Source organism: Trematomus bernacchii, unplaced genomic scaffold (genome assembly GCF_902827165.1).
Source record: "Trematomus bernacchii unplaced genomic scaffold, fTreBer1.1, whole genome shotgun sequence".
Classification (NCBI taxonomy): domain Eukaryota; kingdom Metazoa; phylum Chordata; class Actinopteri; order Perciformes; family Nototheniidae; genus Trematomus; species Trematomus bernacchii.
Window position 1 is genome coordinate 1,320,494 of NW_022987567.1, and position 26,266 is coordinate 1,346,759.

General features: G+C 38.2%; 1 protein-coding gene across 2 annotated transcripts; it reads left to right on the forward strand.

Annotated features, from left to right (window-relative positions):
* Positions 1 to 1,109: 1,109 nt before the first annotated feature.
* phf24 (PHD finger protein 24) lies at positions 1,110 to 25,089 on the forward strand. Of its 2 annotated transcripts, XM_034125657.1 has the most exons (9): positions 1,110 to 1,184; positions 4,676 to 5,094; positions 7,387 to 7,572; positions 13,267 to 13,345; positions 15,361 to 15,563; positions 16,775 to 16,941; positions 19,983 to 20,015; positions 21,808 to 21,885; positions 23,730 to 25,089. In XM_034125657.1, the coding sequence occupies exons 1-9, from the start codon at positions 1,118 to 1,120 to the stop codon at positions 23,824 to 23,826; spliced, it is 1,329 nt and encodes a 442-aa protein (XP_033981548.1). In that variant the 5' UTR covers positions 1,110 to 1,117; the 3' UTR covers positions 23,827 to 25,089. The 2 variants fall into 2 exon arrangements, with proteins under 2 accessions (XP_033981548.1, XP_033981549.1); XM_034125658.1 differs by lacking the exon at positions 19,983 to 20,015.
* Positions 25,090 to 26,266: the final 1,177 nt, after the last annotated feature.

The window sequence follows — 26,266 nt, forward strand, 5'->3', positions numbered from 1 at the left end:
GATGCTACGATATTCATAGATCCTAGAGGATAAATCCCACACAAATTTGAATAGTCCCTACCAACATTTGGTTGACAATTGGGGTTTCACCAGCTCCTGGACGGATTGCCATGAGACTTTCTACATATCAGTGATTAATCGTGACTTGGGCTGCGTCTCACTTCGGTTATATGCAATCCTTGCGTCCCTCACTTTTCCGTCTTAGTCCCTCCCACCAGGGAAGCATGGAGAGACGCAAGGAAACCACGAGAAGGGAGAAGAAGCAGGGAAATTAGTTTTAAGAGCAATGGGACGTCCTTTCCTCCGGAGCGTCACCCAGCTCTGTCCCCTTATTTTCACAAACACCCCCGCCTCTGTTAGTACACATTTACTGACATAAACATTTGTATCATCTGTTGTAGACCCAAATAAATAAAATAAAATAAGAACTCATTCTCAAAAAAGATAAATGCCATTCTTAAAATGTATAAACGAACAATAGTTTGATTCATATTGATTTGAGTGCACAATAGAAATAAAATAATTGTGAGAAGAAAAAGAGATATGTTATCTATCAAAACCCAGTTAGATTAACATTCATTGGATTGCACACTTTGTTTGTTTGTGTGGATATGTAGCACATTAATATTTTAAATAGTACTTAATGACTGACTGAATAGAAATGACAATAAATGAAAATGTAAAACGAAAAAAGCAATCATGAAAATGTTTCCAATAAATGAATGAAATGATTTTTGACCACTTTGTTCTTCAGATATATCACATATTTGTAACTAAATGATACATGAATTGAAACAAAACACGGTATAAACTGAGGAGTGACTCCCGTGAGGTTCATGTGTTTTCTTCACTCCGCTGGGAAACTGCTCTCATGTTAAGAAGCATCAGATCAGTGCATGCGCTGCATCGTCCAATCAGTGAGCGATACACAGTAAGGGGGCGGGGCGAGTGTCTGAGGATTTCACCGGAGGCTGGTCTGGTAGTTCCTCGATTATCGCTCCTCCGTTATCGCTCCTCAATCCTCGCTCCTCTGGCACAAATAAGGGCAGTGGGACGCTACTCAAGATGGCACAGACAAATCTACTTCCGGGGATACCGAGGACCGAGGAGCGAGGAAATGAAAGTAAGAGAAGTGAGAAGCAGCCCCAATGAGGACAGAATGTTTTTGGGATGTTCACAAAGAGGTAAAACTCCAAGCAATTAAGTACAAGATTTGATAAAAAAAAACAGAAAAATATATTATGTCTCTGTGCCTAGTGTCTTTTCTTCTTCTTCTGTTTTGTTGATGTGCTATGTTTTTCAAGAGGAAGTGGAGCAGAGTGGACCCAAATGCAGGACACAGAAGCACCTATACCTTATTCAAGGCTACATTTGAAATAGCAAGGCCAGAACAGAACAGAACTTACCTTCATTACAAACAGCATCATACAAGGATCTGCTAGAGGCTAACAGATAAGCAGGACGAGCATGATGAGGGGATAGAGGACAGGTTTGTAGGAGGTCATGTGATTGAAGGGCTGATGGGGAACAGGTGAAACTAATAAGGCCAGGGCAGACAATAAAACAGGAGAGAAAACACAGGAATAAAACAGGAAACGCACAAACCAAGTTCATGAAAATGCAAAATGGATATAGAGGAGGGGATCAGCGTTGGACAAAAAGTGAGAATTTAACCGAGAATGGTAAAAATCTCCAGTTACAAGCCACAAAATAACTGCCAAGCTATGCCCTGCAATGATTGTCTTCATCAATGACGACCACTTAATTTAAAAGGTCAGTCACTAGGTACAAAGCCCTCCTGCTGTCTAATAAATGACAGCAACATGCTGAGAATATTACAGGATTAAAATACACAGGGGCCTATGGAATAGTGGATAGGTTGTTACCCTAACTGCAGGAATGACAATCAGCTCAGTGAGTTCAGCATGGATGAGCTTATGGCTGAAAGGTTCTGTTTCATTATTTTAATGCAGGAGTAGTTTGGATTGGTTTTGGTATAACAGGGAAAAGAGCTAAGGAAAATATGTTTCATCATGTCATCTGTCACTTTAAAAAAAAAAAAGTGCAGAATCCGAACGTATTTATCTCCTTCTGTGTTTCGAAAAAGATTGAACATAGTGCACTTATAAAAAGAAAGCTATTTCTGTCTTTCAGTCTTTTTTGTTTTGTTTGATGGCTTGTAACTAAAGGTTTTGCATCATCATCTGTCCATTTTGGACTTTTTATCCAACTCTGAAGACCTTTTCGATTTCAATTGTGCACAATACAGTACATAAACAACACACTTGAGTGATTTTAATAGGCACGTTGGCAGTTTGAAGTATACTTGATGCAGTCAATTATCGAGTGTGACACACAAATACATTGTTAAAACAAGTCTGGGACACAGTTAAAGAGGCCCCATTATGCTTTGGGGGGTTTCCCTTTCTTGCAGTGTGTTAAATATTTGTGTGCATGTTAATGGTCTGCAAAGGCTAAAATCTCAAAGTATATATGAGGGAGTGTCTCTTCTGCAGGAGTGCTATGCTTTAACTGACTTGACCTTTGACCTCCCTTCAGAGAGATGCCAGTCTAAATAGATTTCTGATGCAGGAATCAATAAAGTAGATCACTTTGCCTCGTCTTTGACTGCATGAAAGCAAACCAAAATAGAACAAAGACATCAAGAAGCGTTTGATAGTGGCTATTTGTATACGCTGATGACATGTCATCTTACTGTTTGTAACCCTGGATGTTCTATTTTTATTGTCTAAATGCATGAAACCGGAGACAGTGCTGCTGGTGTTGAGGTCTGTGCGATTGCAAATGAGTGTTGTAGCTTCTACAGTTTATAAAGCACCTGGAGTCCACCAGCAGCCTGAGAACATATTAGAGCAAGAGAGAGGGTATGGACTCCCATTTCACTGCAAATAAATGCGATTGAATTTCACACAAGCACTTATGTGGAGTGCGGATGGATGGAATTGCGTTTGAGAGCAAAGACACATGTCTCATGAGTACCATGTAATCTACTTGAATCCACGAGGCGCCTTTTTGCAATAATGGAATTTACGTGTGGGTCTCACTTTAGTGAAAAATAGTCAGTTTCAGCATTTTTCCTTTCAAAATATACAGCGTATGACTCACCTAGGAGTTATGCAATCAATTTCTGACAAATCCAGGAGTTTTGCAGATTCAAGTTCAATGACCAAAGAAAATAGTCTTGCCACAAACAAGATCAATAACACTGGGAACATCGGATTATTTGCGATAAAGACGAATGCCCAGCAGTCTAAAGATAACCAGCAAAAACTCATTGAAAACCTGAATAGATAGTGAAGTTCATGTTCTCCTCTGTGGTCGATAAAGTTGATCTTATCTTCTATCTTATCCAGACCAGATTGCTTTCAGTCAACAGTTAGCATTGACGAAAAGGTGATATTGATCAAAACACAGATTTTTGACCACATATACATGCACACACAACCACGGTTAATTCTCTATTATTTGAACTCAAAAGCAAAATATGGACTCCAACCAATGTAGGAACATTGGGTTTTGGAAATTGGATGGTAAACAGAGGATAAGAAATTGCCTGAAAAAAGCACATCCACATTGATGTGTACGCTATCCCTTACTCCCAAGTAAGAAAAGGAGCCTTTGAACGTGAAGACAACATAGACACATTTGCTGTTTTCTCAAACATCTGCTACCACTGCAAGGGCCCCATCTGGGATTGAAAATATTGTATGTGGTGGTTTAGATACAAATCTGCAATCTAGGGTGTTTTGCTGTGAGTGGAACGACCTATTCCGTTTTTAGTTTACACATTTTTACATTTGTTACTAGAATCATTCAAGCAAAAACCATAATCTCAGTCAATATCTACATCTTCATAGATATTGAACCGTGAAATACTGGCACAGAAATGTGGGAACAGGAGCAGATGGGGAAGGTTTATTGGTAATCAGGAGAGGGCTTTAGGGGCAGTATTGCTGAAAGGAAGAGATTTGAAAGAGGCCTTGCTGTTCAGCGAGTACGGAACAGAGAAAAGACAGTTCATATATTCATAGGTTCAAAACATCATCTCTGTTTGAGTGCAGCACATTTCCCATATTGTCTTCCCTTTACAAGGAAAAACAAGATTCCACAAGAGAGTTCTTTGGTTTGTTTACCATACGTCCAATGTGCCTCTAGCAGCTCTTTGTAAAGTAGGGACTAATAAAGGACATCCATGTTTGTATGCACTTTTTATGACCGTGTATACATTGATCTATGTGGTAGCTGTGCCAGTGTATATGTAATGGAACACAAGGTTATATTGAATCCCTGAACCAGCACTCTCTTACGATGATGGACAGGGTCTCGATTCGTTTTTTCGCTGTGATTTTTTTACTGGTTTAAAGTGGGTGTACATCAATTGGCAAAATGTGATCCAACATACTTCCATGTACCAATCACAATGTAGCAATACTTTAATCGCCATGACAGCTGTGGGCTTGTGTTCTCATGTTGCCAGGACTGTCAACTGAATCTGATCAAACCACGCCTGCACAATCGTGATGAAGCAGAAGTTATCAGAGGCTTTAAACTTGGATATCAACTGTACAATTGTGAGTCACTCTTGCAGTGAATTATAAATGCAGCGCACTTGTGTAACGGTTCTCTGTCTCTTTCTCTCTCCATCTGTCTGTAGCCATGGGAGTGCTCATGTCAAAGAAGCAGCAGGTGGAGAAGGTGCAGAAATGCAACGCTGTGGTCTTTGCCTTCCAGTCGGGCATTAAGGACCGCCCTGCCCCCGCCAAAGATTCGGACGACGAAGAAGAGGAAGGCGAAGCCAAAGCAAAACCTTCGGCCAATGCTGATGACAAGACCACAGAGGAGGCGGAGCCAGAGGACACGGACAATAACCCAGGTCCGTCCACCTCGCAGCAGACGGCCAAGGACGACTGCAAGGTCAACCAGGAGTCTTGGTCCAGGTTACGGGACGGGAAAGGAGTGGAACCGGAAGATCTCGACAAGACCCATCAGCTCACGCCACCTGCTTTCGTTCGGCCCAAAAGGGAAGCCGATGACGACCAGCCCGTAGAGGTGGAGCTGAAAAAGAAAGAGCAGGTAATATCTAAGCTTAAAGGTCCCCTATTATACTGTTTTTCAGCCACTCCCCACGCCCCTCTGTGAGATATTTGGTTAAAAAGAACACAATGGTGCTCTAGGAGGAGATGCAGGTGATAAGGTGGGGGGGGGGGGGTTACCTTGGTTGGTGATTGGCTAATGGTTAGACAAGCCAATAAATCGTTATGACATCATAAAGTGGCCAAAATCAGATCAGCTCATTTTCAGACAAGGACAAAAAGTGAGCAAATCTTTTTTCCTGAAACTTTCAGAATCTCTTTACACAGAGGGGACACATAATAGTTTAAATAGGGATGAGGGTAATCATAGCCAGGATGTTATTTAAGTTATATATCACATATTACCTTTTACCTTACCAAAACAGACACTATAAATCCCCAAATCCTGGAATTAAAGAGACAGAATCTCCATGGCAACAGCAGAGCGTTATCTCTTCCTTCTTTCAGGTTAGGCATTATGATAAAGCTGGCTGTAAAGGGACTCTTTATCTAAACACCCTTGTTGAAGGTGAGAAAGCATTAGTATAACGTTTTTATTTTCTGTTAAGCCTTTCATTTGTTATTTACGGGTTGTGCATGAGGGCTCTTCACAGTGAGCTTCCTGTGGGCGGGATGCTCCGGCTGCCTCAGAGAGGTGACCTTATCCTGGCTGATAAGGTCTAACAGGGCGGCGCTGACTAACAGGGTATGGAGTTCATAGGAGGAACGACTCCATTAGATTTCTGTATTTTACAAAGAGTAAACACTGCCTGCTGAATACTCGCTGTACTGCCGACGATGCTGCACTTTTACAAGAGGTACAGACATAGAAAGGTCCACAGAACCCCCAAAAAATAATAATAGATATGTACTTGGGAGTTTCGAACGAGCTGAAATGTAATGTAAAATTGTGTAGACCACAGTAAGTAAAGGAATATGGATGGTTATGTTATTCTCTTCCTCTTGGTGGGTGGATTTTTCTGTTATAGCAAAACTAAAACTACCTAAAAAAGCAAACTAAATTGGTTTGAAATTGATTTATTTCTGTTAAATTGCAAGTTATCTCCATTGGCAACACTCTTTATTTTCTGATTTCAAATACGGTATACCTACCTACTAATATATGATTCTTTCTCCACCCCATCTTAAGACCTTGTTTCACTTACAGTACTTTGCTGATGACACTCAATTGTATGTTAGTGAGATGATTCCTCACCTTAAAATGAATCAAACAATAGCCATAATCCTTACATTAGCCTGTAATGGGTTGAGTTTTCAACTTATTTATAATAGTGGATTTGATAGTAACTATCTTTCTGGAGCCTATATTAACATCCTATTTCTTTTACCAGTGGTTGTACCCTGAATGTTATTGCACCACTCCATTCAATGCAAGAAATATCAAAATCTATGCGAACTAGTGAATTCATGCTTCCAAGAGGCTGAATCCTTTCCTCTTTTCATGCTTTTTTTTATCACAACTCCATGGCAAAAATATCCACTATGCACACCTTATACTTCAACACTCAGACTGCCAGAAGTTGCCAAGCACAATCATTATCCCAAGTGGAGAAACACGGATTGCATTGACCCCATGGCCTTTCCTTTAGTGCAAGCTTTAGGAGAACAATTCATTTTGTCTTTGCCCTCTAAGAGCAGCAGTAAGTTGTAACATTGAATACACAGGGTTAACTGTGAGCCGCAATGAAAATGCATGCCTGTAGGGCATTTGAAATGGTTACTTTAGATTTTGAGATAAAGCACTGCATCTTAGAATCTGCCGAATGACCTAATTTAAAGGTCAAAGTCCCCGTAGGCAACATGCATCTCTTTCTGACATGTCTTCATGATGTAGGGAGCTTGTCGATGTAAATAGAGTCATCAGGTTAAAAGACTTGAGCCATAACTGTAAGATAAGATGTGACTAAGGACTTTTGACATGCTCTCATCTGTGAGATAAAGAACATTCTCTAGTCATTTTCTCTTGCTTGACAGCAGAATGTATCCTAACTGTAATTGGAGTCTGCAAAGAAGTTGGAAAAAACTAACAACGAACACGTCTTAGACAATCACATCAAATATTCTTTTCAAAAGAAGTGCTGTGTTTATCATTTATTCAAGACCGTGAGCAAGACAACAACAGGAACTACCACTACAATATAATTGTACAATATAATACCAACAAACCCTAAACAATAATTGCTTTTTTCATCCATCCATCTGTTATCGAAATGATTGCAAGATTGCAACGAAAATCTTTATGTAAATGACGCTGACCCTCTTTTCACCTCAGCCATCGAGCGATGAGATGTGTGAGGTGTGTGAGGTGTGGACAGCGGACGACTTGTACCCCTGCAGGATCTGCACTCGGATGTTTCATGACGGCTGCCTGAGTGAGCTGGGCTACCTGCGGGCCGAGGCTCTGCAGGAGATGAGAGACACGGCCCACACTGTCACCGGCTGGAGCTGCTACTATTGTGTAAGTCTGCACAGCTCACTGCCATTAAACTTGCTGGACGACAAATGCCCACAGGTCTTTCTAAATGCAGATGCAAGGATGTAAAAACAAAAACAATGGTGGTTTTCACGTTTAATTTGGGTGAACTTCACCTCTTTTTGGTTTTACTGTCACTCTTTCTTTTGTCTAGGCAGCAAACCTTATTCTTGTTTTCTGTTATTTTGTATACATACAGAATATGTTCCCTTGTACAAATGTAGCATCTTTAATGATTTCATGAAATATAATTGGTGTCACTAACAAGATGAAGGCGACCAGTATTATCCTGATACTATAGAAAATGTACCAATGATAAGCTGGGCCTCAAGCCATACAATCAAAACATAAACCTGCATTCCAAAAAAAGAGAATTTGATGGAAAGAAATATATAATTGCTCTAAAATGACTGATACATTTTTATTATGTTATATAAATGACAAGAAAGGTGTATTTTTGTGATTTACATGGTTTTGAACACGATATGTTTGCCTTTAGCCAACCAAGCATAATCAAGGTCTAAAGTAGGGTCATATTCTCGTAGACTTCTATAAAATTAGACTTATTTTGCAACCAGTGGCCCTGCTGGCCATTCGAAATAATGCAGGTTTGAGGAACTTACTCATGTCTTCACTGATCAGACCCGGAGGCTACCTTCACTTTATACAATCTATGTGTGAATGTAAATGAACAGACTCACGGAAAATGAGACAGACATTCATAGCAGGGAGCACACAGGTGGAATTGATGTCATTAACGATGGCTCATATTCCTCAGGAGGATGCGGCCGCTGAATTGGGACACAGTGAGTTAGCAAAATTAATTAGCTACAGCTGAGTACATTTACCGGCAAGAGTTGCCATAGCAGCAGGTGTAATCAATAGTTTCTGCTATTATTTTTCACATGAGATAGCTTGTTAATGCACTTGTAATTAAATAGTTTATAATTAGGACTTCAGTCGTCACAATGTTAATTGTAGTTAAAATAATGTTGGAATGTGTACCATACTCGTTGTGACATGGATACAGTACAGTATGTGCAAGATTGTTCAAAGTCAACGTAGAAGCATCAACTTCATTTATGGCCCATAACGACTTTCAGCAAGGGTGAGATAAGGACAGAGACGTCTTTGTATTAAGCTTTTAACTGTAATATTTTTATATGGAAATGTATTCAACTAGAGGTCAAGTAAAGTCGAGCAGCTGGGAGAGTTTTATCGTTTAAAAAAAAAAAAAAGATTACAGCAAATGCCCAGCTTTTTCACCATGCATTGAAGGCAGATGCCAAAACGGTTGACTCTCTGGTGATCACAGAGAGGCATAATGCAATCACTTTTAATTCAGACATAAACAACTGGAGAGTGCTTTTGCCTGAGTGCCCTTCAGAATGGAGTGGGAGCTTCGCGGTTCTTTCGGCAGCCCTGAGAAGTGAAACCACTTCCCAAAAGTTGCGGATGTTTTCACACAATCAGAGAGAAGACAGCGAAAGGTCCTCTGTATTTGGCGAGCTCCTCCGGTTTGTGATGATGGGGGCGGAATGAGCGAGGGAGAGACAGTGCTGTTTTATTCAAATTGTAAATTGTAGTCCTCATAGCTAAAGGAGCTATTACAATTCCCCCCTTTGCGTCACATCTGACATTTCATTTCACAAGGGCACTGGGGACTGGTGGGCAGATGGACTGAGTTTCCTTGAAAGTGGATTTAGAGACAGTCTTCAAAGCAGAGTGCTGCATGTTTGGGTCAATGGCTGCCATCCCACAAAGGAAAGGTTCATGACGACCTTTTTGCTGCTAGCCAATATGTGCTCTTTCCGGGGCCGTGCTTTAGTCACCAAGGGATTTATACCTGAATTGGATATTATGGAAGACAATGTGATGCATTTTAAAGGCAAAGTTACTCATTGTTATTCAGGGGCAAGAATAAAGCCATGATTGACATGTCTGAGCATTGCTTCTTTAAATCGATTCATACAAGTTCAAAAAGGCCAATTCTGTTTGAATCATAAGACGTTTTGACTTATTTGTTTTATAGGTTTAAGTTATATATGTCCTCCTTAACTTCCTCAATTCAGAGATTTCAAATAAATTTCTTTCAAATTGATTTGTTTTTTTCACCTCGTTTTTCTTTGTACTTCAGTCAGTATTATTTGTCTAAGATGAGAATCTGCATCAGACAGTTCATAAAACCCAGATATATAAATATTATAATATGGTAACAGCATAAATCCGATTCTTTGAAAACGCAAAATTGCATTGCCAAGCGTATTAGGTTAGAAAATACAATATTCACCAGATTTCATCTAATTTACGGCAAAAACCACGCCCACTTTTGGTATTATATCCACTTACCTTTACAGATAATTGTGTTGGTTGGACAGATACAGTTATACAGTAGATGTCTGTACACCTCTAGTGTAAATGACATGGAACAAGATAAGGGATCATTTTGATTTATTTTGTTCAATGTAATGAGTTAGCTGCAATATGTACCTTCAAAGCTAGCATACTGGAGCACTTTTACAGCATTAAGAAATTAGGTTAATCAAAGCAGAGTTTTTGAAACAAATCGCTTAATGTTACTTCACAGGGTATTTGCAGGGCTGGGTTATAATTATCTCATTTCATGACATGTAGTAGTTGTTTCACTGCGAGCGACATCTGTCACATCACACAGACTAATCTAATTATAATTCACTGTTCACAAAGACATTCTGATTCCTGAAGCTTTGAAAACATTAAGATTTTTGTCTTACTTCCTGCTTCAGCAGCCTATTTAAAGCTGTTTGAACAAACACATCAATGCTGTCATTTGTCTGAAGAGAAAAGTCTCAAACATCTATTTATGCAAGCTGCCAGAATAAGATTAGAATGTTTTGTTATTATTATACCTTCTTCTCCCCGGGGGCCTTTTGTGTTAATTTTCAAGAAGCTGTCTCTAGGTGTTGTATAAACCCTTAAATCACGTGTTGTGCTTTGCTCATGTTTCAAATGTTGTCAGACTAACACAGAAATATAATTATAGCACCGATAGCTGATGGGCAGTTTTCTTGTTTTTGCTCACTGTTGGTGAACATTGCAGAGAATTGATGTCCGGCATAAAAAAAGGAGGCAGCTTTACAGCATGATTGATTGGTTTTGTCCTTAATTGATTATTATCTTGTTTTTATAGTGACAGACAAGTAATGAGAAATTGATTCTCTAAGTACATTTTTACCAGGACATTAAAAAATACAGCGGAATGGATTAACAAAAAAAAACACAATAAAATAAAATCAATGATACTGTAGATTAGATACAAGAGATAATACATAGGGAACTGGCACATATTTTTGATTAAGGTGCAACTTTGAACACCACCCACATGGCTAAGGAAAAACAACACTTCCTCATAACACAGTAGGTCATTTGCAAATGAATCCCAAATGCTATATATGACTGTTTGTGTCATATATAAACGTGTTTAAAATTACAACATGCGCCTGTCGCTGATACTGACTGATACTGTAACATATATAAAATACACTGCAGCTACTTTAAAACTATTATTATTATTAAAACACATTGGCCACAATACCATATTGTGCTCTGAGCCTGCTGTCTGTACTTTAAATGTAACAATGTGGGGCTTTTGAAGGAATTGCTGATTTAAAAAAAGCAGCCACTGGAGAATGAGTACAATATAATGTGGAGAACACATTGGGTTTTTCAAACAATTCAAACCTCTGTTGGCTGTTGTATGGCCAGGCGAAAGCTTTCCGTCTCGGTAAAATTATGTAAAAATCAAAATGTCATACATTTGCTTAATGTAGTGTTCAGTCTACTTTTGAATGGTCATTCAGGGCGGATATGTTCAGGGTTACACCTGCAAAGTCACATGCACAATTTGATAAATTAAAGAGGGGAAGGAGGAAAGGACATCCACATGTGAGTGAGATTCCCGTATCCATTAAAATATTAAGTAGGTTAGGAACTAGCACCCATTTACAGTACAACATCCGGATATTCGCAGGAAGGACATGCTATAGTGTAATTGGCTACGCATTACTCGGCAGACAGCGGGGGGGGCAAGGTGTTGGCAGGTACTGTGATCTGGATGAAAGGTTGAAGAAAAGCACGAGGACGTCACAAAGCTTATTGCCACACTTGTCCAGCCCCCATAGCGGATATAATGAGGCCATGTTTGTGAGGGGAGAAACCTTTCTGCTTGTAAACGGCTGGAAAAATATGTGTGGGAGTTCAGTCAGTGGCAGTGTGTGGGCAGGTTGTGTCTGAATTGGGTTTTAATCAGCACCACGAACTTTTCATCATGTTTATATGAAATACTGTTAGGGAAATTCCAGTATTTGGTATTATACTATTTTATTAGACTTGATTTAATGAGGCCGATACAAAACAGTATCACACGCTAATCATTAAATCAGATAAAAGCATATAGCAACACATCAAAATCCTCACATTTAACAGTACAACTCATTTCAATATATCCTCCACGACCTCCACTGGCTCCCCAAAAACACTCTTGAATCCTTAAAAAAAACCTTAAAAAACTCACTTATTCACTCTAGGTTTCAATCTCTAATCATCAATCCCCGCGCCCCCCCACCACACATTTTACTTCGCATTTGAATAAGGACTTTTGTTTTTGTTGTTCTGTTCTGATCTGATTTTATGTAAAGCATCATTGAGCATTAGGAAAAGCGCTATACAAATCTTATGTATTTTTATTATATTACTTTTTAATTGCAGTCAAACTCATGTTGACAGACTACAAGGGAAAAAGATTATCTTTGTATTCTTGAAATTGATATTCTTCTCCCGATCATTATGCTTCTCTTTTTGATTTCGCTCGTATTTGCTGAACTAGAGGGTGCTTTTTTAGTTTTTTTTAGAAGAGTGGGCGGCTGAGCTTTTTCATTTAGATTTCATAATGTGGATTTGATGAAGCCCTGACAGATTGCAACAGTGAGTGAGGCCCATGTAAACAAACTGGAATTGACTAACCCCGGTAATCCCGAAAGGGTTATTAAACTTCCATCATGCCACTTATCTGATAAATAATGTACAAGTAATATACAAATACAAATATTCAAATAGAAGTCTCCTGTGATTTTCCTGGCCTGTGGATGTGCTGTTGCCTGGATTTTTTTTTTTACACATCATTCATAGTTTTCATTGGCCATTTATGCTCAATTATCATTATTTTTTGCTACACAACATTTCGCTAAACTCACATAAATAAAAGTTCTGTGTATTTAAGTAAGAGGAGAAATCATAATGTTATCTTCTAGCAAAGTGCATAACATATTGTTTCAATTAAAAGTTATTTTTCCATTGTAATGGCCTTGTGGCCCTTAAAAGGCCTTAATTGAAATGCACCGGAAATCACTCTTGTCATTCTGGCTTTCTTTTTTTGTTTTACTAATGATGTAATTATGAGGAGAGTAAGAGATACATAAGCACATCATGTGAGTCACCTGGGAAACAAGTTGCTGAGATGGATTCACAATCCAATACTCTAATTACAGGAGGAGCCCCATCTGGGACTATGTCTATGTGATTACAGCACACTCACTTATATACATCAAGTAATGTACCACTTGACTGTAAAAGAAAATGTGTGAGTGGCATATTTTCTACGTAATGTAATTCTCTACCCCTGTCTCACTCCTTTTTCTGCAGGATAATCTAAATCTGCTGCTAACAGAGGAGGAGATGTACAGTCTCATGGAGACTTTCAAGCAGTGCAAGATCATTCCAGGTGAGTCACCGCAGCAAGGTTATAAAATAAATTCAATTTAAAAGTAGGGCATTGGCTCCATTTGTCTAAATCAGGGCGTTTTGGTTCTGTCCCAAGCTTCGGTTTGTGCAGTACCGGATGAAGTGTTTTCAGAAAAATACTATTGAATCCAACCCGCTTACAGCAATTTTTGGTGACTTGACTTTTGGTATTTATATCCCTTTACCGATCAAATGGAAATGGAAATGGAATTGAGCCTCTTCTTCAACATTTAAACGCTGGATACATTAATGTTTCCATGATAAGTTCTTTCGAGTATGGGAGCCTTTTGATGACATATTTGATCAAAGAGTAGTAGGGTATTTTATGTCCTGTCAGAACAGTTACAAATTCAACTTTGTAACCCTAACTTTTTATTATAGTGTTGTTTTTAAATCATTACGTTTCTTTTGCTTTTTCCTTATTGTAAATGCTTTTTATTAATTGTATTCCAAACAGGCATATGTTGATTATATTTCTATATCTCCTAAGCACTGGAAACTGAATGCCAAAATCAAAGAGGAACTTTTTCTGTTTTAAAGTGGCAGGAGGTCTGTCAATCTTTATAAAATATTAAGCAGTAGTGATTCTATAATTTAGGGTGCATTTCACATCAACAAAACAGTACAAAGAAAGTGTTCTTTCTCAATAGAACAATCAGTGGTTCAAGTTAGTATATTCCTCAGTGTAACATATCCACTGGTTGCAAAGCTTAAACATGTTTTTATTTTATTTGATATAAATGTAATAACTGTTACTACAGTTATTACAGTACTGGGTAACTTAGTTGACAGGTAACCTAGTTGACAATTTCCCTATTTTGACCCATCATTTCAATGGTAGGCCTTGCTTGGATGACCACATGTCATTTTCTTGAACAGGTTAACATCACATTTGAAAATATAATTGAATTAAAATCATTAAACAATTGTAAACCATAACAATGTACGTAACATTGTTGACGGTCAATGAATATACTCATTGACAATGTGCTATTATACATAAAATATTGTAAAAAATTAGAGGACAATCACCACAGTGTGTTCAAAATGTCTGCCAACGAGGAACATGGCATCATGTGATGCTGGTGACATGGTATTGGGACAAACCATTTTTGAGTTAAATGGGGGAGTTCTGTTAGAAACATAGTTGACAGAACTTTTGCGGACATTCATATATTAAGATATTTAAATTATTTAAAGGAGGAAATCAATTAAAAAGATGTTATTATTCTTTAGTATTTAGACTTTTGAAATAAATGAATACTTTTTTTTATTTACTTTAATGGTTTTTATTCATTATTTTGAAACCAAGACACCCTCAACTGAAAAACGGACAGAGCAAAAACTGACAATTTAAGAACATCATGACACATTTCAAGGTAAATAAAGCATAGGATGCACATAATGTTTGTGTGATATTATAACATGCTTTCCAATAATAGGCAAAATATGATATTTTTGAAGAAAATAGTTGGAATAATTATAATTATCATCAATGGACATCAATGGACATGGAATGTACCCTAAATTGTAGAATCACTATGTATTTTAAGGGATGGGAATGTTGGCTGGAGACTCTTACTCTTGTTTGTATATTTCCAGAGACCTTATTAGCCCTGTTAGCTGTTTGCACTGTTAAACATTAAAGAAAGTTGAAACTCAAAACAAGAGGGAATAATGATAATTAGCTAAAAAAGGATAAATGTCCAACAACAAATATACTGTGTCAGCGTCAAGCCACCGTAATATGAAATCAAATCCCACTGTTTTGTTCCGTTTAATATTTTAAGGTTATTTCCAAGTCAGAGTTCTTACATTATTTGCCCCTACCGTTGCTTCTTCAAAATGTGTGGTATTATCCTGCAGCTCTTATAGAGAGCTAACAGTGGGAGGTCATCCTTCCTTCGTAGAGAATGAGTCATGATAAGTTAATTACATCTTGACGACCGCTCGGTGGCTAGGTCTGATGTGATGTGTTGTTCCCCGCCGCTGTAGAGTCCTGCATTGTGTCAGACGAGCTTCTGCAGTACCGCCATCATGCATCCAAGCATCTTTTTGACAAGGATCTGACCGATGAGCAGGAGGAGGAAGTCCTGGCCCAGTTTGCGGCGCTGGATCCTGAGAAGAAGGGTCACATCGAGTGGTCGGACTTCCTTTACTTCGAGTCTCTTGTGGTGTTGAAGAAGTTTCGCTCAGAGGTGAGGAATCATGTTGAGCATATTCAAAACATAATAACAAAGCAACTTCTAAACTCAAGGAATTTTCTACAGCATCCAATTGAAGCCTGCAGATTACCTTACGTTAATATTACATGTTATTTAGCTGATGGTTTTGTCCACAGTAGCTTACACACACTCAATACCTATAGGAGCAATTTCAGGTTAAGCATCTTGCACAGAACGTTTTTTTTTCGTAAAATGGAGACCTTTAGTGGTCATAGTAAATGAACAGGATTAAAGGACGTAGTGTAAAGAGCGACTAGTCCACATATGGAAATGTTTTGTATAGATGGAAGAGATAGACTTTTGACCTGGAGACCTCAATTCAACTTATAAAAAATGACGGACTAAACTATGGCCCATACATAATGTCATTTTCAAATGTGTGTAGCTAATCTAGGTTACATAACAAATGTACATATTTACTCAAACCATAATCTTTCCCCTTAACTTAACCAAGTAGTTTCAATTCATGTGTTTAAAACTGGGATAATTTCAGAACGCATTGGCAAGCAACCTATTCTTTATTTCAGGTATTAGGACATGTTGGATGTAAAGCACCTATAAAACATATACAAAATGGAGGGTATTATCCTGCTAATAACATTTGCTAACAAACTGCTAACGAACCGCCAATAACACTTGCAAACACTTGCTAACAAACTGTCATGAGCAACCAAACTAAATATAGTTTGTTTACACAAAATGTCTACCTGATCCTCTCTCTTTCATCCAAACAAGGTGTTTGCCAAAGGCAATCCTTCCTCGGGTCAGCCTAAATACTTTCTAATCAACCTTGTAGAGAATGCAATAAAAGATCCTAGACTACTTTATGATGAGGTTAGTGTGATAGTAGGACTCAGGGCCAAGTCTTCCAGAAATGATGGCTTTCATCCACCTGCCTGAATTACTCATACTCATTGTCACCTCACCGGAGTTCAAATTTCGTGCTTTGTTTTTGTCTAGGAGATTACATTAACGGATTGTGTGTGTCTCTGGGTTAAAGCAGCGGTTGCAGATTATGTCAGACAGCGCTAATGTGATTGAGAATGATTGAGGCCAAGAATTCGGCACTAAAATACCTTTTTTTTGGTCCCTAAATTACAGCCATCAAAGTCATACAAGGGGAAGGGAATTAATATGAGTAGATGCAGGACACCTTATCTCAAAATCTGTTTAATTTCTTCTAGAACTCAATGGTGCGTCTGCTGACCGCCAAGGAGAGGAACACCGCCCGGACAGTGTTCCTGGGTCTGGACCTGGATGAAGACGGCGTGATCACAAGATCAGAATCCCGCCAGGCCCAGCAGTCCTGGTACCACAAACAGAGCAAAGACTCGCAGTCCTGCAATGTGAGGTGAGCAAACCAAAAGAGGGTCAGCATCCCGACAGAACATGTTTGAATACTTTGTGAAAAGTCTAGACTAAGATAAAAAGGCACTCGTCTATGTTCACGTGTGGCAGCAGAGTGAGGATCTCATCTGTATGCAAACTGCAGCTGGCAGAGGGAAAAGTGGTTTTGGCTGCGTAGGGAGGGAAGAGAGTCAGAAAGAAGACTGAAAGCAAGATAACAAGCTGTCTACTTTTCACATTACATAATCTCCCTCTGGTTGACATAAGCCGCAATAACAGTGTCCATTTTGATGGCTTTGCGGATGACACGCTTCTTTACCTGACCAAAATATAAAATGATACAAAATTGAGACTGCTGAGACTTTTATGTTTTCAGCATCAGTGCAAAAGTGCATTGTCAGTTCAGTGTTAAGTCCAGGGCTGAAAATATAACTTATAATTCAATTCTAATTGTTTTTGCTGCCATTTCCCATATAACTTGGAATCTTACTTAACTTAAACTAGGGTTATATACAGTAATGGCACCAAATCACATCACATTCATGTTACTAATTTATATGTTTTGCCATTTGGACGTAATAAACGTACATATATTTACAATATCTTGTATATTCTGGACTGTGAAAACTGCTTTTCTCAATATATCTATGTAATATGATGTATTGATAATGTGAAAGGTGTCGTTTATAGTGACGAACCTACTGTATGGAGAATGATCACTCGTGCTCCTTTCTGCTTTACAGATCTTATCCATCTGTCTAGCTTTACTGCTTTGGTTCGGAATTACCACTTTTTGTTTTCAGTCCAACAGCAGAAAGACACAAGAAGTAATTAATAAGAAATTAGGGGGAGCTTTTAGCATTAAAATAGCAAGATACTTCCTTTAGAAGACTTATATTAATCAGGTTGACACAAAAAATGACTCTAGTGATGCACCGTAACTGCTGGATGTGTAACGAAGCAGCTGTTTTCCTAAGAGTTCACTGAATCCTCTGAGTGTAGATACAATGGAAACAGGTTTATTTTAACCCTCTTCACATCTCTGGTCATGTTGTACACTTATTTAGCAATATATGGCTATGTTTTTGTTTCTCCAATTCCATCCAATGCAAGTATGACACCCATTCATGAGTTCCATTGCAGCTCTGTATCGCCAAATTCTAAATCCGGCAACTTTTTAGCGGTCCGATCGAATATTTAATTTATATCTCTCTTGCAACTCTAGACTGCTCAAATATTCAGTTTTGTTGCGGACTACGCCACAGTACAGAATGTACAGACACTTCCAGTTTCACTGAGACTTTATAGGTTATATGTTGTGTTCGCAAGATGTCTGCTGTCACCAAGTGGCCAAAAAAACGGTTATTGCAGGTCTAACGTTTCATTGCAGTATTTTTAAGATGGATTACATCAGCATGACATTAATATAGTTTATCTACACTGCCAAAGTTTAAGTAGAAAGGACCTGAACAAATTAACTAATGTGTATTCCAAAGTGCCCTAACTTCAGAGGAAGGCAGTAACGTCAACTGTCAATCAATGAACACTCATCTGTACGGTAGCTTTTAGCATTTCAGCACAACTCTAACAGTAAATCTCTTATACGTCTCCATGGACTTATAAAAGTATGCAGTTATAATAACTCAAAACCTCACAGGGTTGCAGAGCTTAAGTTCTACAGCTGTTAAAAAAATTGCTGTCCACTTTTTTCTTTCTACATGGAGCAGGGGAATTAAAGTAAAAACAGGCAGCTTGTACCTCCCGTTGATACAGTATCCTCTTTTGCATACTAACACACTTTAAACTGCAACAAGAAACGGGGCATAACAATGTTGTTTTACTGGAATTGCAAAAGGACTTGAAAAAATAAAACGCATTAATCAGAAAAGTAAATATTGGAAAGGGAATTTAGCCCGGTCCTCTTCTAATATTAAAGCCACTTAAGTGTTTTTATTATAAAACGTACTCTATGCTGCTGCCACTCATGTCGTTAGCATGCACTTAGTTACCCGCTGGTTTAATGCTGAGTGCGGCTGAACTCCTGCTATTATTAAATTGTCGAGAATTAGGATTATGCAGCTGGTTTCTTGGATCTCACTTGAATCTTGTTTTTTTTAAGACTCTCGAGGCACACACAAGCTGTTGTTTGCCTGAGATCAATCAGGTTTCAGTATATGGCAATCCAATAGAACAACCCTGCAACAAACACTACCTTTGAGTCTTATGTTCATACTGGATCAAAGACATACATTTTCCCATATAACGCAATCCTGTGCAACTCCACCATAAAGCACAGACTCGGAAAAATGACCGGAGTTGTGTCTCTGACAAAGTCTTGAGAAAAATGTATCATCATAACCTTCAAAAACATTTTATGATTTTTTGCTTTTTTGCATTGAACAGCTGTTTTATGACGCGCATCAATTTTAGTCTCTGCTTGATGGATGATTTTATGGCAGCTTTTATGGCAGAAAATAAAATAAGGAATCTCACTCAATCTTGCACAGTCGATAGGATATAACAAAAATATATATATATGTTTTTTATAATTGTTATCCTCAGATATTATTATATTAATAAAATAAATGGAAGCTTTGATTCACTCTCATTGGGTTACATGTGTTTGTACTCATTCTGTGTTTATTGATGTGGGTCAATGGTTAAAGTAATCTGATCCTTCACTCATGTAAAAGTAGTAATACCACATTGTAGAAGTACTTTGTGATAAGTCCTGCTTTGAGAAAAAATTATATCAATATACAAAATGACCCATTATGCATGATGACCCATTTAAGAGTGAAATGTGTCTTCTTAAATAATTCTCATTAAAAAAGCAAATTATATACTATTTCCCTTTGGAATGCAGTGGAGTACAAATATAAAGTAGCATTTAATGAAAGTACATTTAATTAAAAATGTGCTTGTCATTGCTGTGTGTGTACGTGTGCATGTGCTTATTGCTGATAACCTTCTTGTGCTGTGTAATGTCCCATGCCATTGCATTTCCATCCGTCTCACTTATTCCACATGCTGCCATCCCCACAGACTCATGGGACTCTGCTCTCCTATGAATTGTGGGTGAGTGTGACTCGGCACTGCATGGCTCGTCTCCTTTTATTCACTTCAACACCCTCGAGCGCTCTTCAATTCTCGAGTATTCTCAGACAAGCCCTTGATTTGGATTATATCTGTGCTCTTAACAATTAGGGATAGAAGCCTCTCTTAGATCAAATGGAACTATTTCCGAGCATCCTGCAATCGAAGTTGCATGCATCCTCGAATGAAGTTTAATGAGCACAGTATTTGAGCCCCTTCATATGATGAGGTCTTGTTATACTGAGGTAAGGCTGAGACTCAGACTGGCCTCTAATTATAGGGATCAAAAGAAAGCCTTTTATCCTCCTTAGGGGAGCTTTGCTTTAAAAGCCTCGATTATGAATATAAAAGCACACCGTGGACCAAGGGGTGTGAGTTGACATCGTTCCACGCATAACACGAAAGGTGCAACCTCATTAAAAAGCAAATATAAACCAAATGAGTCAGAAAACCCTTTGATTGCTGAAATTATAGACCTTTGCGAGAGATAGTAGTTATTTTTAAAAGGAGCGATCAGTCGGGAGGTTCATCAAAAGATATTCAATCTGACTCAGAAAGATCAAAAACTCGTGAAAGTAATTTTCTGGTTTCCAGTCTAATGTGAAGTGACATTTTACTGGCCTAGTTCTCAATGTAGCCTTTTTGATTTGGCATCACACAGAAAAATCCATTCTAAAAAAAGAGTTCACGTTGGGTGTGAAAGTCCTTTTTTGACTTTGGAAACAGTAGTTTAAAATATAAATTTAACTTAAAAATTGCTTTTTTTTGTTTTGGCATTATATGTTCTTTGGTTTCTCCACGAACATATTTACATAATTTAATGTTCAGATCTTCATTATTTTTCCTCATATTGTCTGTTTGATCATTCCCCCTTTGTCTGAAAAGCTCAGTTTTAGGGGCCTGTCTCTTAAAGTCCCCTACAAAAACAGCCCTCGCTCTGATTGGCTAGCCAGAAAGAACCACAGTGCACCTTTGCAAGACTTTTAAGCTGTTGTTGAATTTTTATTGTAATACGCCTGCATGTGCCATAGGAAGGGGAGACCTATCTGAAAAGCTTGATGAATCCCATGTTTTCTGACTAAGCAGCCCACAAATCCTATGTTGTCTTTGGCAACATTCCCAGAAATAAATCACAAGCAGCCCTGTTTGCATCTCTGTGAAGTGAGACCCAGAATGCAATGGCAACATGAGGATTTGATGGGGATTTACGGGAGAATAATTAGTTTCATGGAGCAGAGCCTGGTAACTTTAACTTTCCAATTTCACAAAGTAGTTTTCAGCTGATAGCATTTCAGTTCAGAAAATACTTCCTGCCATTTTAAACTGGACTTCATTTTGTGGATTAGTATGCCATCTGAAGGCAGTTTCAACATATAAAGCATTCTCCGCATTATTCTTCTTTTTAAAGAAAGATCTTTGAGATTTGAATCCCTCAATTGCATTTTAATGTTATACAAAATGTCCACTGCAGTCATAGTGACTGAAACACAGACGTAATAAAAGGAAATACTGACTAACTGCGTGGCATGTCGAATGTAACATCCAAATAGGTTTATTTGAATGCTTGAAAAAAGATTGTGGATGAGAAAATGCCCTTATATTCCAGTAAACTCATAATTCCTTATTCTTTCAAAAATTTGAATGGTGAAATAATTTGGGTTGCATTTTCCTTTTTTGCATAAATTCTCCTTTTTTCCAGCGCACGGGAAGGGTCTTTCATTGACTGTTTTTGTAGCCTACTATGTAACTGATACTTTTCTGTCCTTTGCTACAGTATAAGTAATGTTGGACCCATATGTGAGAGCAGTCCAGCCAGCTCTGGCAGTGAAAGGAGCAAGACCGATGAAAACAGGTACGTTACAATGTTACCGACTTCCAGTGATGGATGGCATAATGGTAAATCTGTCCTATCACAGTTTGTTCCTTCTAACTGGCCTTCAGATTCCCTCTCGCTGTGAAATTTACATACACTTGTAAACCCTTTTAGAATCAGTCTTTTCCAATTGTAGCTGTAGTGTCCCTCAGTGGACCCCACTGTGCAACGACGGTAATCATTGCCTCTGCAGCAAAAGTGGAATTCATATGGCGTCAAAATTCATGGATCAGGTGTTGCTGCCCCTGCAAATGACCCCGATGGAGGCTTTCTCACTGTCACCAGATAATGAAGACAAATTCCTTTTGGCTTATCGTGACCTTTAAGACCTTCTTCCTGCAGTGCTTGACATTTTTTGCAATAATTGCAGCTACTGTAATGCACCAGCACTTATGCAGCAACTACAGGGGGCCACAGAGAAAGAGAGAGCTACAGTACACAGGAGAGTCATACTGTATTAGGCTGAATACTAATAAGAAGAACATGAAGACATTGTTTGAATACATTCATTTGCAAAGCAGCATGGGGCAAATTACAGCAGAAAAGGGCCCAGCTACTTAATATAATGATTTTGTAAAAGCATTTATTTCTGCACAGTTGCGGTATTGTATTGTAATGTGGTTTTTGTTGTGTGTGGTAACACTTTGGTAGCACATGTTCATATGTAATGTGGTTTTCATGAGCGAATCATGAGGAATTGACTTATTGAGTGAGTCCAACAAACAGCTGGTGCTCTTTTTCATTTTTTGTCAAAATTGTACTACGAAAAATCTTTAATATGTCAAATGGTCCATATGTTCTGATAAGGAAATACCTTTTTATTGACTTCAGCTGGGCACTGTATTTGTTAAGCCAATGTGACTAAAACACGAGTTAACGATGCATACGTTGGGGACCATTATTAATGCTGGTGATATTTGCAGATTTAGGTTACTATACTTTAAGTATTCATGGCAACAGGATAGCGAATGCAGTATTAACCCAATAAACTCAAGTCCAAATGTTCATTGTAATAGTTGAACACGTCACAGAGTGCAACAGTGGCCCTGTTTCTATTAATTTTCTTAATTACGTTGATGCGTAAAATGGGATATGGAAAGCCTTTGCTGAACTGTAAGCGACCTTGGGTCCCTTGAAAGGCGCTATATAAATGCAAGCTATTATTATTATTATTATTATTATTAACTGTAGCCACTGAAGGTATATGTGGGCGTTTGAAGCTGGTGGACAAAACAATTAAAACTTAAAATGCAATTGAAACCAAATCCAGAAGACAACTCTAGATTTTTCAAACATGGGTTGGATGGCCAAGGAAAATTGTTTACTGGTGGATTACAGCCATTTGTATAGCGCTGCCAAAACACCCATTTACAGCAAACTATCCTCTGCTTTGGCAAGTTGTTTTGTTCCTAACCACTTAATGGAAACAAGCCTAATTCAAATGTATTCTTTGCGTAATTTCAAAAGTTTGCTTGAAATTTGATTAACAATTGAATGGAAACGCCAATTTCTGAGCTTTTTATATATGGCTTTGGCAAATAAAGAGTTCTATAGTTGGGAGTTATGAGATAAAACAGGGTTTGGAAACACAGGTTGTACCTCTTAGTAGAACCATTTCATTGTTGGCTTTGGTCTTTTTGTTGACAGAACAAAACAAATAGAAACGATCAAATATAGTGAAGCCATTTTACTGTTGTTCTGAAGCGATTTTGGTAAAATATCAACTTATTCAAACCCCTTATTCTAGCCATTAGAAGTCATGATTTCAAATGATTTCGTTTTTTTTTACTTTATACGTTTACAACTCTCTCTTTATTCAACAGGCCAGTGACCTGGGCAGACTTTTTAAGGGAGAGTGCCATCTACGTTTTGGCTGCGCGGCCCAATAGTTCTGCCATGCACATCCGTCTGCCTCTATAGTCCAGGATCCTCCACTGCACCCCAGCAGAGAGAGAGGGAAAAGAGAGATGGGGTATCCAATAGTCTATACAGATGAGCGGAAGAAGATTGACGTGAAGACACAATGACATGCGGAAGATGAACTGGATGAAGTTCTTAAAGACAGCAGATCAAGCCATCGAGATAATCTTTCCTCCTCTGCATCAACCCAACCACCTCCACCACACTACACTTGACAACACACAACGCTGATTGACACGACGCAAGTGACAGCAGTCGTCACATGTCCCGACTCCCAAAACTTCAAACAAATGCGAGAGACAGGACGAGGAAGACAACCGCCCACCCAGTCAGTGAAAAACTTTGAGAGTAGCAATCATTCATCCACTCAGACAAGCTCCTAGGATACTCACACTCTATTCAAATGACATACCTCACACTGACCCCTCCAGATGCACAACACACCTTTCCGCGCAAGTATGTCAATGTGACAAGTTGTTACTATTTCAGAGATTCATTCCTTTGGGTCTCATCTTGTCCTAATAATCGTTCCATGCTACTGTAATGGGATTGCGTTATTATTCACCGTGGACATTTATAATCACATTACACAGAGGCACATGCGTTGAGACTTCTGGAAGGAGATTAAAAGCTGCCATTACCAGAACGTATACCAAAACGGGAATGAAAAGCTATCCACGTACCTGCTATTATACGAGAACTGCTATTCATACCAGTATAAATTATTATAATGCATTAAAGAGCTGTATTTATTCCTGTATCCTCTGATGTATTCCCCTAACCCCCGGTCTCATCTAAGAGTCTATGTTTCTTCTGAAGTACTAACCGTGAAAAAAAAGGTTGTGAACGTTTAATGAAAGCTAACCCAGTTAAAATATGTGCATATACTGCCATGTAGTAAATTTCTTTGTTCTTGTTATGCTCTGAGCTTTGGCAAGGTGGAAACATCTGGTCCTGGTGTCATTATTTGCACTGTGGGAGTGAGATGCGGATGGACTACTGTGTGACATAATCACTGTAATTAAAATAATGAAAGACCATGGGAGGTCTTTGTTGCTATGTTATGGAAAATGTGATGGGAATTATATAATGTTACAGGTTGTACAACATTTTAAATGCACATGAAACTGCCCGTAGAATCACTGGAAACATGTTGAGTGTTTATGCCATGTAATGAAGGTCCTCTTAGTTAATAAAGTATGATTATGACATGATTCTTGATTGTCTGAGGGATATGTTGCTGAAATAAATGCATGGCATTTACTCTCCTTCTTGAGGTCCTTTGGTTTGTGTCTTTTCTTGTTTATTCAAGCATGAAGGCGACGATTAACACAATAAATTATTTGATATAGAGATAGACGATATTGTTGAAATCAATAACATTGTTTATAATTCATTTAATGCTTCACTCAGCACTTGTTGACCACGAGTTATTAGTAACGTACATTCTTATTTCATATGGTACATATTTGTTCAAATATTCACAAGTTAGTAAAGAGTAAGGTGGTTTATTCAGATCATGAGCTTTCATTTTTGGCCCCTATTTTTTTTCCTAAAAAAACATCTTCCTAATTAGTTTTCTTTCAATGTAGCAAGAGTTTGATTAGAATCATTAACACAGTTATTCTGTTTCTTGAATATTAATACATTACACATTTCTATAGAAAAATAACTACAGACAGAACAAATATAGTCAGTCAGGCAAAACAATACAAAATAAGATTATAAGAAGTAATTGTCCAAAGAAATACAACAAAGCAGTTCATTGATAGCTGATTTTAGCTTTATACATTGTTATGTATCCATTATATTTCAATGTAATCCTTTGTTGTAATAAGGTTTTCCTCCAAATATAACAAGTAATGTCAGGAACAATGTTAAACTTCTGGCAATGAATGTCAAAGAGGACCATCAATCATATCCACCATGGTAAAAAAAAAGGCTCATAAACAAGTTATCTCAAGCAAACAAGAGGGCAAAATCCTGATGCCAACTTACTTATTAACATTTCTTATAGTAGTGATCCAAAGCATCCTGACTGGAATGCAAACATAACACACTGGCATGGGCATCTACCGAGGACAAGTGATACAGATGAGCCCATAGGATCATAATAGCCAGTGCCTACCCATCTGTTCACCCTGCTGCCGTCTAGTGATCAAGCCTCGTACCACTGGAATACAGAGCAGCTTCATTCCTGATTTGAACTCGATGACCTCCGCTGAACACCACCATGAATAAATGACTTTTCTCTTAGACGTCACCTCTACGTGTTATACATGTTCTAGGTTTCCCGGTGTTTCATACTGTTCTGCAATTACATTTCCGATAGTAGTTCTCTGCACGTTTAACTGTAAATCTTTCCTTTCCTTTTTCTTGTTTTTTTATATCTTCCTGTCCTACTACGTTTGTATACTTTGTTCTAAGTCATTTTCTGTTT

What these genes read in the sequence shown, in the direction of transcription:
- phf24 (XM_034125657.1), top strand. Translation starts at nt 1,118, where the DNA reads ATGAAAGTAAGAGAAGTGAGAAGCAGCCCCAATGAGGACAGAATGTTT. An exon ending in TTTGGGATGTTCACAAAGAG is followed by an intron (nt 1,185 to 4,675) that starts GTAAAACTCCAA and finishes ATCTGTCTGTAG; the next exon opens with CCATGGGAGTGCTCATGTCA. An exon ending in TCGCAGTCCTGCAATGTGAG is followed by an intron (nt 16,942 to 19,982) that starts GTGAGCAAACCA and finishes CCATCCCCACAG; the next exon opens with ACTCATGGGACTCTGCTCTC.